General features: G+C 49.6%; 1 protein-coding gene across 1 annotated transcript in view; it reads left to right on the top strand.

Moving 5' to 3' along the window:
- Nucleotides 1-12618, top strand: part of LOC128842786 (exocyst complex component 1-like) — an 82366-nt gene that overhangs the window by 26763 nt on the left and 42985 nt on the right. Inside the window, exons 6-8 of the mRNA XM_054038975.1 lie at nt 4032-4259; nt 5337-5469; nt 7161-7270. Of these exons, the coding sequence (XP_053894950.1) occupies nt 4032-4259; nt 5337-5469; nt 7161-7270 (471 nt within the window). The remainder of the gene's footprint in view (nt 1-4031; nt 4260-5336; nt 5470-7160; nt 7271-12618) is intronic.

The following is a 12618-nucleotide window of genomic DNA, read 5'->3' on the forward strand; positions in this document are numbered from 1 at the left end:
CTCATATACTTCCTACAGCATAACAATAAACACTTTGTTCTTTTAGAGCACCTTTCCTCTAGGGATCTCAAAGCACTTTGTAAACATTAACAAAATGTTGCTAAAATGTTGTGACGAGTGAGATGGTGGCCATTGTATTTGTGAGGCGTGGAGCTCCAGTTCATACCTTGATACCCTAGTTCACTTGCTGATTTCCAGGGCATTCTTAAATCCACATGAGTTTCTGAAACTCAGAGATGTCTCATGCAGTAGAGTTATTATCATTACCTGAGCAATATTTCTCTAGAGAGCTGTCCCTTCTAGCAGTTCTCCTGCCAGTTTGATTGGTGCTGCTTTGCTAAAGGCAAAGCCCCAAGGCTCTGAAAAGCCCTAATAAGAAAATGAAAGGGACAGCAGTGACAGGCTTGCTGGAGGTTTATGGCTATAATTTAGTAGCACTTAATAAAAAACAAAATGTCAGTTGGAACCTTGTGGAGCATAGCCTGGAGCTACTGCAGTGAAGCTGGAAATCTGAGACTCAAAGGCAGCTGAGCAGCAATGGGGAAATTACACTGGTTTGTTTCCTGGCAGCTTCCAAGAAATTTCAGAGCAGGAGGAAAAAGTTGCCTGCCTTAGTTTTTGTGGGTCTTTGAGATAAGAACCGTCATGGAGCCACACACAAAGCCCCAAATGCTACTCAGTTCCTTTCGAGTGTTCGAGGGTCAGGGGGTGTTGAACAAGCAGAAGCTCAGTGGTTTCTGTCATCACTCTCATCAGGTGCTTGTGGAAAAGCTTGCCCTCTTTTCTCTTCATACATGGCTTCATTAGAGTTCAAGGAGTGAGTGGCAGGCTACTTGCCCAGTTTTCAGGTCTTTGTTTCATTTAGGACTCTACTGAATCTTCCCTGCTCCATTGTGGGTCTTTTTGTCTATGGCTGAGGCCAAGCCCACCAGCTTCAAGCCATGCCTCTCCTAAAATGGTACCATGTGTGGGACAGACAGGTATGCCTGGTGCCCTTATGGCAGTGGTGGGCAACCTGCAGCCCATCAGAGTAATCTGATTGTGGGCCACGAGACAGTTTGCTGACGTTGACCATCTGCAGGCATGGCCCCCAGCAGGTCCAAGTGGCTGCGGTTCACCATTCCCGGCCAATGGGAGCTGCAGGAAGTGGCGGCCTTGCTCCCTTCAGGGGAGCAGAAATGAGATCTTCCTTCAGTGAGGCTCTGTAGACTGACCTTCTTTGGGTCTAGGGCAGCTTGTGACAGAATTCCCTCACCAGAGTGGCACCTCCTGCCCACCATCACACAGATTAGCTTTCTCAGCCAGCACACCCTCTCCTGGTAGTGCCGATCCCAGCGCTTTCTCCTCCTACAGACTCACCTCAGTCGAGGAACGGCAATGTCCTTTCATGACTCAGCCCTCCAGTCATGTCGCCATCTGTGTTCCTGTGCAGGGGTGTGTGTGGGAGGAGTATCTCCCAGTTCTATTGTCCAGCCACTCTCCCAGTGGTGAGAGGAGGGGACCTGGGCCCACCCACTACTCCAGGGACCCTGGCTCCCACTGCCTCTCTTTAACTTCACCAGCAGAGCTGCTTCAGTTTCCTGGGCCACTTCCCCATGGGACCCAGCACCTTCTTTGTACTCTTCTCAGGGCCTCCAATCCGCAAGTGCCAGCAGCCAGCCAGCAACTGCTCTGTCCAAGGTACTACCTTCTTGCAGTCTGTTAGGAACACAGTCCTCTCTCCTTAGGCTCCCCACAGTAACTGATCCTAGTCTGCCCAGCAGCTCCCTTTTATGTGAGCCTGCTGGGCCCTGATTGGCTGCGCTGTGCAGCCTCTCTCTGATTGGCTGCTCCCTGCACTGCCTCCCTAGGCTGCTTTTAACCCCTTCCTTTCTGGCTTGGGGTGAATACCCCATCACACAGCCCCTTCTAACTTTTCTAGGAAGCCAGGCCTCTTGTTGATTTACAGAACCTCTGTCTCCTTTCCTTTGTGGCCTTCATGGTTGCAAAGCACTGCCTGTGTTTACTGTGGGGGCACAGATGCTTCTGTTGATGTTGCTTTTTATTTAATAAAAAACTTATCACCTAATTTTAATATTAACAAAGACAAACTCATTTAAAAGACAGAAAAACAACAGACCAGAAACTTCAATCCTCCCAGGCCTGTTCAATCCTCCCAGGCCTGTGTCTATCGATTATCTTATTTGATACCCAACATGGTGCTTCAACCAGTGGCTACGATTCAATTACCATTTCAAAACCAGTTAATCCCTCATAGATCTTGTCCGTGATGATTAACAAGCAATTATAGCTCCATGGCCTGTCAAAGCAAATGTCTAAGACCTCCTGAGGCTAATAGTGCCTCCCATTTTCTTATATATATGTACATGTCATGCGTGATTTAACTGTTCATTAATTCCACCATCAAAACAGCTCAGCGGGGTAACACATAGGAAACCATGTGTGTGGTGGCTATTGGCTCAGAATTTGCATGCCTCCTCATAATGGCCTGGGTCAGATACTTTTGTGGGAATGCAGAAAAATATGGCCATAGGGAGAGCTGTCTATAGGATCACATAGCGCCCCGGAGTCCACACTCACCCTTGGCAAGTGGAGGGGAGCAAGAGCTCCAGCAGAGCAATGAGCCAGTCATTGCTGCTGCCCCCAGTGTGTCCCCCCACAAGGAGCAGGAAGTAGCAGAGCACCCAGGGCCCTGTAGGAAAACCAGGTGCCATCACCAGCCCTACAGCACCCTTCTTTCTTCTGCTCTTTGTGGAGTCTACTCGAGGAGGTAGCTGTGGCGGTTCCAGCTACTCTGCTGGAGTTGCTATTTCCTTTTTCCTCCTTGGGCTGGTAGTGGATGGGGCTCTTACAGGGCCTCCTGCTCTCCACCATCTCTCTGGGGCAGCAGCTACCTTAGGGGCTGTGGGGCACTCTGCAGCAGCTGCCTGGAATCTGAGAGCCCAGGGAACTGCATTGAGGAGCTGAAGTGTGGACAGGCTGGAGGGAAATCAGCATAGAGCCTTCCTTTGTGGGTTTTGGGGTGTGTGAGGCTGAGAGCACATGTGCGTGTTATGGACATGGCCTTAAACTGGATATACAGAAGCAGAACCTCTCCCCTGCCTGAGGAGGAAGGTCTGTTCACTTCCTCTCTCAATCCAATGGATCTCTCCAGTGCAAGACCTAGCTATCCAGGCTGTGCTGTTGGAACAGCACGTGACCCTTAGACAATGTGTTAAATTGAAATTATTATGGGAGTGCACCTACTTTGTGATACTCCATATCCCTGGATGGCACAGGTCCCATGAAATCTCACCGCACACAAATTGAGACAGCCCCACACATGAACTGTCATCTTGGATTCCCTCCGGCAGCCCCACTGAAGGCGGCAGGAGAATTCCTCAGAGTGGGAAGAAAGGTGGATACTACAAAATGCCGCGGAGCTTGGCTTCATGTCTGAATACAAAAGGAATGTGCTCCACACATGCCCGGCGTGCGACATTTCCCTGGCATAATATCACGTCAAGGCCTTCAAAGGCTGTATCTAGGGAAGGGTCTTGTGTTTGCATGAGTGGTTCAGAAGCTGCCATGCCACTTGGCTTCATATTCTGAGCTGGTGCTGTGGACATGTCAGACTCTCAGAACCTTGCAGGGCACACAGCAGAACCCCATGGCATGGCATGGCCTCCAGAAACCTCTGCTGCTATGGCACTAATCCAAAGGCATTTTATCTTAGCTGAGTATAAATAGGATACATTGACTCTGTGTGTGTGTGTGTGAGAGAGAGAGAGAGAGAGAGAGAGAGAGAGACTGAATGTCTACCTCTAGTAGTGGACCGCAGGCATTTTAACAAACTGTTGCACATTGCCACCGAAAGGGTTCTGTTTTGGCCCAAGTGGCAGAGACCTGGTGGCTTTCTTGCAGAAGTCCCTGTCTTTGATCCTAGCTAGTGATCAAAGTGTCTGTGTGTATGTGAATATAAGCCAACCACAGCACCCATCACTGCACTAGCATTGTGCTGTACCAGACCACTCTGCTTCTCTTGTTCACAGGCCAATCTCCAGGCCATCATCTCTTCCGAGAAGCAGGTGACACTGCTGATGGGCTCCATTGACGAGGCCCTGGCAGAGGTTGACAAAGTGGAGGAGACCTTGCAAGTTTATGATGAGCTGCTGGGGAGTGTGAAGCAGCAGATGGATCACATCCAGCAGGGGAACTCCTTGCTGCACCAGATAGACTCCAACCATGAGAAGCTCATGAGCGAGATTCTCTTCCTCACGGTAGGTGAAGTCACAGAGGGAATGATGCATGGCCCATTGAAGTCAGGGGACAGACTCCCACTGGGCTTAGGGAGCCTGATCCAGACCTGCCTCCACTGGGCTCCCAGCCTGTCTGGCTTAGGAGTGAGGGAGCCGGGCAGTTCTTTGAGGCCTAGATACTATGGTGATGGGCACACTGCTCAGATTTAAAATGGGGGTGTGTGGCCCAGGTGCAGCAGAGGTGACATGGCTGGAATCAGAGAGTCTCATGGAACAAAGACAGCTTTATGTGTCATGCTGCTACTGACCAGGCAACAGAAAGGAGAACAGAGAGGCCCATGAGTTCACAACAAAGACCAGTGCTTTATGAGCAATGACACAGATTCTCAGCACCACTCCTGGGCATAGCGACAGCTAAAACATTAACTCTTTAATTGCATTGCAGCACAGGATGCAGCTACTATCAACAAGGGTCATATTTGTGGTGGGGGAAAGGAGAGAAATGTTTGATTTTTCTGGATCATGTTTACCTGAAATTCTTCTTATCTCCTCACCAGCCAATCAGCTTCCAGGATTGTGCTGCCTCTCCTGTTATAAGTATGTCACTATGTCTCATTCCCATATAACTATGTCACGTGGGAACGAGAACAGTGGCATAAGTTTTTCGCACTGCTGCTGAGGCAGCAATCTGATGCTAAAATAGTTGCCTCTGGCTGCATGGCCTTCAATAATCCTCTCTAACTTGTAATCTCCTGGGGCAGGGACTGTCTGTGTGTTATGTGTTTGTACAGGCCCTAGCACCCTGGAGCCCTGCTCTGTGATTTGGATCCCTAGGCTCTCCCTTGCCATGACCCCATTCGGGAGCTCTGCTGTTTTTATGGTGCACTATTATTTTGGAAGGGGAAATGGCAGCACGATGCATTTGACTGGGAATGCAGCCTGGCAGTTTAATGTAGCACTGTGCCACTTAAAACAGTGAGCGTGCCCATCCTTCATATGTGCACACAGGGCATAGGACACCAAACTCGGATGCTGGTGAGGGGAGGAGGGATAGGAAGACAGCATGCATTAAATCAGTTCTCTTGGGTTTTTAATTAGAGTAATCTGGACCTTAGCAAGAAGCACCGCCAGGCTCTGAGCCGGGGCGACCTCTCTAGCCCCAGCAAAGTGAAGGCCTGCATTGCAGCAGCAGAAGCTCTCTCCAGCTGCATGAACGTTCAGATACAGCCAGGTGAGTAGGAGTAGAAGCTAACTGACGCCTTGTGTGCCTTATCAGCACCATTGACTTACAGTCATGTGAGCTGTCCACAGAGCACAGCACTGTATTGTCCAACCTTCGCATAGGCTCACTGAGTCACTGGGCCGTGAGGTCCTCCTCTGAACCATGGCCTCCAGGATTTCCAGGGACTGCCCCATACCCTTCACCTGCAGGTTGGCTGAGGTAAAGCTCCAAAACAGAAGGAAGCCCTGAATTCTAGCACTCAACTGGAGCAAAATCCTGGAAGGAATGAGTATGAGATCCCAGACTCATTGTTCAAGTTACTTCACCTCCTTGGGTGTCAGCATTCTCAGACATAAAACTGGCTACAGTGCAGGAACCTCCTGCGTTTGACCTGACCTTTCCACCACTCCCAGGCTTCACTTGACTTGTCTGTTCTCCTCCAGTCCAATCTGAATTGCCACACACTCACGGGACATTACTTCACTTTATTTTCTGATGTGAGGGATGTGTATCCTGCTTTCCTACTTCAACACAAACCCGTGTTAGACTGGAAACAAAACCTCAAACTTTTATCTCCTCACCAAATTTCATCTCCCCACATCCTCAGTGAGCTCTGTTCTCAGTCATTTACTTGGGATGACCGTCAGTGGCATTCCACTCCTGAGTGGCCTTGACCTGCCAGTTTGGGGCATTGGGATCTTCAGTGGCACAGGGCTGATGCCCATGGAGAGCTGAATGTGGACTAGCGTGGTGGGGTACATGTTAAGAACATAAGAGCAGCCATACTGGGTTAGGCCCATGGTCCATCTAGCCCAGTATCCTGCCTTCTGACAGTGGATGGTGCCAGTGCCGGATGTTAGCTGAGGGAGTTACTTGTAAGGGATTCATGGCTTCTAGGAGACATGCTGGAGGTTACTCTGCTAAGACCTTCAGGATCAACCTCAGAGAGACCTTAAAAGCACACTCTGGTGTTGCCTGTCATCCTGGACTTGCTGTTTTCACAGCCAGGGTAAAGGTTGGGATTGCCAGGCCAGCCCCATCAGTGCATATTTGTGAAGAAAGGAATCAGAAGGAAAGGGTTCTACTCCTCCAGGTCATAGAATTAGTCAGCCCACTCTCTGTCTATATATGTTATAGGGTAGGGGAAAGCATTGCTAGAGCAAGCTTAAGTTAAGCTTTGGCACCCTTTTCCCTAAATACGTTGGAGCCAGGAGTCATCTATATGCTGACTGCTTATCTGGTCTTATATTTAGGAAAGGAGCTAACAGAAGCTTGTTTTTAACGGAGAACCGAAGGCAGCCCAGTTGTACAGTATTTATATGAGTGTTGGGGAATTATTTTCTCCTTTAGAATAATACAGCGTGGGTCTGATTTGAAAACCCCATGGGTGCAGTGATATGCTTCATTTGTGCATGAAAGGGCAGTGATTGCATCGTACAGAAACTGGATATTTGCACATGAAGATGGACAGCTAGCGGTGTACTTTACATGCATAGTTTTTAAACTCAGGCACTGCCCTTGTTATTTTAGTGCTGCAGTGAATATTTCACTCCTTTGGGGTTTGGATTAGAGTATTTCTTCAAAATTGCACATCTCTGAGACCTGTCATATTTGTCACTTTCATGACTGATGTGTCTTTGGGCACAACGCTGCATATGCAGTCTCTCGTTATGTCAGCCGTGTCTCCTCCTTAACTCAAGGTTACCGGAAGCTGCAGGCCATAGCAGAACAGTTGATCATGTTTGAAACGCTGAAGCAGAACTTTGAAAACAGTTTCATCAGCCATATTACAAGCATCTTTGAACTGCAGGTAGGTTAACCCCAAACTTGCCGTGGCATGTGTTAAACACTGAAAAGAATTAATATTTTGGCAATGCAATGTTGGAGGTATAGAAAGTGCTACCCTAAAAACAGGCACAGAAAGGGTTAAAAGACACCTGTGTCTTCCCCAGCCCTTCTTTAGACACACCTAAACAAACCTTCTTTGGATTGACTCTCTTACAGGGGGGCAGTGTTGCACATATTTATTGATCTGGAGAACTGTCCTCCCATGCCACTGTCTTGCCGCAGTCAAATTCAAAAAAGGCTTAGCCTGAACGACATTTTTTTTAAAGTGATTCCCCCCCCCCCGATTTCCTATATACATTAGAAACTTAGGTCCCCATTAGCTTGTAGGACTCTACGTTTACTGGAAACTAATGAAATGATAACATCACAAGAGGGAAGAGACTGAAAGTTGCCGCCTGGGGTATGCGCAGGAATTTAAATTTGATCCCTTTTGGAGGGGCACATTCTGTGCCCATGCCCATCCCCCGCCCCTGAGGAGCTCGCTGGCCCTCACCAGTCCAGCCCCGGCAGGAACTCGCTGGGACCAGAGAAGTTCTGTGCCCCCGGCTGATTACTGAGTGCGGGGCGTGCGTCTGCTTGCCCCTCCTTGTGCATGCCCCTGGTTGCGGCTATTGAGAAAGGAAGGGATATCAATCAGCTTGTTTATAACTTCGTTTTTGTCCACAACCATTTAACTTTGGAGCCTAATGAATGCTTGGGAGAAAGGATGTCTTTGTTTAAGTCTCAAATTACTTGCACCTTCATTTGAAGTGTGAGACTCCTGCTATTGCTAAATTAAAACATAAGCAAAAATCTATTTTGGCAGGGGCAGGGAAAGGAAAATAACACCTTTCTCGCTTTCTTTATGTATGAAACAAACCCAAATCCCTTCAAAAAGTCACCTTTAAACATCTACATTACATCTGGGAGGGGATCTACTCGGTTGGGAATGGACAAAGCAGAGGTTTGTAAAGGAGAAGGGGTTAGTTCCAGGAGAGCACAGACATTCAGTTCAGGGTTTTTCTCTCTGGAGTGGGACTCAAACTCCATCCCTAAGAGCATAGAAATCTGGATCACATTTCCTCCTTCTCATGCCCATTGAAAAACTAAAATAGTCCTTGCCACGTCATTATTGAATATTGTTTGTCAGGAACGGTTCTGGGTCCTGATTCTGGTCTCACGCAGCTGTGACCATATTGAGATGAGACTCCATCAGGCCCATGGTTGGATATTATTGCCTGCAGAGAGTGGATTCTAAGTACTCTACTGCAGTGGCTCTCAACCTTTCCAGGCTACTGTATCCCTTTCAGGAGTCTGATTTGTCTTGCATACCCCAAGTTTCTCCTCACTTAAAAACCACTTGCTTAGGCCTTGTCTACACTACGAGAGTAGTTCGATTTTACTTAAATCGAATTTTTGGAATCGATATTGCAAAGTCGAACGTGTGTGTCCACACTAAGGACAGTAATTCGACTTTGTGAGTCCACACTAACGGGGAAAGCGTCGACATTGGAAGTGGTGCACTGTGGTCAGCTATCCCACAGTTCCCGGAGTCCCCGCTGCCCATTGGAATTCTGGGTGGAGCCGCAAATGCCTTCTGGGTAAAAAAAAGGTGTCCAGGGTGCTTTTGGGTAACTGTCGTCATCCGTCCATCACTCCCGCCCTCCCTCCCTGAAAGCGCCGGCGGGAAATCAGTTCGCGCACTTTTCTAGTCAGTGACAGCACGGACGCCACAGCACTGCGAGCATGGAGCCTGCTGCAACCATCACTGCAGTTGTGGCCGCTCTCAACGCCTCGCAACTTATCATACACCTTTCCCTTAGGCAGATGCAGAAAAGTCAGGCGAGGAGGCTACGTCAACGCGGTGATGGCCTGAAGTCTGAGAGTAGCACAGACCTCTCAGAAAGCAGGGGACCCAGCGCCGAGAACATCACGGTGGCAATGGGTCATGTTGATGCCGTCGAAAGGAGATTCTGGGCACGGGAAACAAGCACTGAGTGGTGGGACCGCATAGTGCTGCAGGTCTGGGATGAATCCCAGTGGCTGCGAAACTTTCGCATGCGGAAGGGAACTTTCCTGGAACTTTGTGAGTTGCTGTCCCCTGCCCTGAAGCGCAATGACACCCGGATGCGAGCAGCCCTGACTGTCCAGAAGCGAGTGGCCATAGCCCTGTGGAAGCTTGCAACGCCAGACAGCTACCGGTCAGTCGCGAACCAGTTTGGGGTGGGCAAATCTACCGTGGGGGTTGTTGTGATGCAAGTAGCCAAGGCAATCGTTGATGTACTGCTGCCAAAGGTAGTCACCCTGGGAAACGTGGAGGCGATCATAGATGGCTTCGCAGCGATGGGATTCCCAAACTGCGGTGGGGCCATAGATGGAACTCACATCCCTATCCTGGCACCGGAACACCAGGCCAGCCAGTACATTAACAGAAAGGGCTACTTTTCCATGGTGCTGCAAGCACTGGTGGACCACAGGGGACGTTTTACCAACATCTACGTGGGATGGCCGGGCAAGGTTCATGACGCTCGTGTTTTCAGGAACTCTGGTCTGTTTAGACGGCTGCAGCAAGGTATTTACTTCCCGGACCACAAAATAACTCTTGGGGATGTGGAGATGCCTATAGTCATCCTCGGGGACCCAGCCTACCCGCTAATGCCCTGGCTCATGAAGCCCTATACTGGCGCCCTGGACACTGAAAAAGAACTCTTCAACTACCGGCTGAGCAAGTGCAGAATGGTGGTGGAGTGTGCTTTTGGCCGTCTCAAGGGGAGATGGAGAAGCTTACTGACTCGCTGTGATCTCAGCGAAACCAATATCCCCATTGTTATTGCAGCTTGCTGTGTGCTCCACAATCTCTGTGAGAGCAAGGGGGAGACCTTTATGGCGGGGTGGGAGGTTGAGGAAAATAGCCTGGCTGCTGATTACTCACAGCCAGACAGCCGGGCGATTAGAAGAGACCAGCGGGAAGCGCTGTGCATCCGGAAGGCTTTGAAAGCAAAGTTCCTGAGTGAGCAGGGTAACCTGTGACTTTAAAGTTTGTGTATTGAGAAGCTAAACCTGCCCCCGTTTCTTTACCCAGTTAATGTTGACTATCCTATCCAGTTACATACCCCCTTCACCCCACTTCCAACACACGTTTCAAAATAAAAATAGTTCTACTTTGTTAAAGCACACCGTTTTCTTTAATACTGTATTCGCGGGAATTTTTTAAAACTGGGACGCAGACTGTGGTGCGGAGCGGGTGTACTGTAGTGGCGCGAATGCAGCTTCTAAACTCAAGGATTGACAGGCTCCGCTGCGGTGGGATGGTTGTTTCAACGGAGCCTGTCACCCCTCCTGATAGGGACTGTGTGTATGGGGGGGTCTATGTGACTTTGTGGCAGGGGGAGGACGGTTACAGATCCCCTGCTGTGTGGCTCTGTGATCCTGCCTAAGGACCGCCGCTTAAGATCTGTAACTGCCCTCCCCTGCCACAAAGTCACAGAGCAACCCACCCCCCACCACATAACATGAAAACAACCTCCCAGACTAACCAGGGTAACTAGTCACTGCATCACTGCACTATGTATGTGCCCTGCTGCTGTGCCTGCCCCCGACTATATACCCTGCCAAAGGTGACTGTCCTGTCGAATTACCAACCCCCTATCCCCCCCTCCTCCAAAAGAACATGATGGAAACAGTAGTTAACAGAAACGTATTTTTTATTATCAACCAAACATGGAACTGGGAAAGTGAAACTTGGACGGGGGCTTATGTCAGGCGGGAAGGAAAGAACTTGTCAAATTTTGGGGAATGAGAGCCTTCTGCTGCTCGAGCTCTCTGCAGGGGTGGAGTGAGAGTTAGCAGGGACTCTGCCGCCTCTCCTTCTGTGCACTTTGGGTGAGGGGAGTATGGGACTTGGTGGCGGGGGAGGGCGGTTAGAGATGGACTGCAGCGGGGCTCTGTCCTCCTGCCTCCGTTCCTGCAGAACATCCACAAGGCGCCGGAGCGTGTCCGATTGCTCCCTCATTAGTCCAAGCAGGGTTTGAGTCGCCTGCTGGTCTTCCTGACGCCAACTCTCCTCCCGATCCATGTTGGCTTGGTGCATTCGGGTCAAGTTCTCCCGCCACTGGGTCTGCTGTGCTGCCTGGGCTCTGGAGCAGGCTATAAGCTCCGAGAACATGTCCTCCCGTGTCCTCTTCTTCTTATGCCTAATCCGCGCTAGCCTCTGGGAGTGTGATGACAGGCTAGGTTGTGAGACAGTCGCAGATGGGGCTGTGGGAATGGGAAAAAGGGAGTGAATTCCTCAGAAAGATAAATGTAGTTGTGAACAAAGAACATAGTCTTTCTCTGTTAACAAGACCATGCACAGCACCTATCACATGCGCACTCAGCACAAGGTCGAATTCTCGGCCTTCGCATTCAGTGCCTGGGGTCTTCTACAGCACATTTGAGAAGCCTCTCAGGAGAACGGAATTTCTGTTGCAGGCAGACATGGTAAGCCGTAGACTTGTGGCAGCTTAAAACTTTAATATTAGCAATGGCCTCATTTCACATTGAAATCAATGTCGGTCCCTGCTGCCAGCAATTCGGCAAGCAGGAAGTCTGCTCCTGTCCCACACCCTCGCGGCTGTCCCCGGGAACAATCCCTTTTGGCTGCCCCTCTCCCGCCTCCACCGCGTGGCTGCAAACCAGCGGTTACAGTTCTGTAAAGGAACGGCAAAGCAGTCCCAACACTAACATTCCCCTACCTCATTCAAAGCAGGTCATCATGAGCGACATCACCCTCATGAGGATCTCTGACAGCGAGAAAGAGAGAATGCTCCGGGAAAGCCTGCAAAGACCAGGGCCGTATGCCGCCATGCTGTGCAGAGCAATGATTCCAGAGTACTTGATAGTCTCGTGGCGTGGCAACGTGTCCTACTACGGAGGACCCAATAAGGCCGCTCTCCCCAAGAACCTAATGCAGCGGATTTCCAATTACCTCCAGGAGAGCTTCCTCGAGATGTCACAGGAGGATTTCTGCTCCATCCCCGGACATATAGACCGCATTTTACTGTAGCTGCTGTAGCAGTGACTAACCAGTAGAGCGGCTTGGGCAGGACAATCATGCAAAACCGGACATTGCTAGATTTTTTTTCAATAGTTGCACTGCCCATGACTGAACCGTTAAGCTAATCAAACTAATCATGAGAAACCCATTTTTTAAATTGTTAATATTCCTGTTCTGTTACAAATAAATGTTTAGATTTTTACAACACTTACTGGCTGATCCTTCCCCAGATTCTGTGTCCGGGGTAACGGCTGGGGAGGGTTGGTAGGGGATCTCTGTAAGGGTGATGAAGAGAT

Source organism: Malaclemys terrapin, chromosome 9 (genome assembly GCF_027887155.1).
Source record: "Malaclemys terrapin pileata isolate rMalTer1 chromosome 9, rMalTer1.hap1, whole genome shotgun sequence".
NCBI classification, from domain to species: domain Eukaryota; kingdom Metazoa; phylum Chordata; order Testudines; family Emydidae; genus Malaclemys; species Malaclemys terrapin.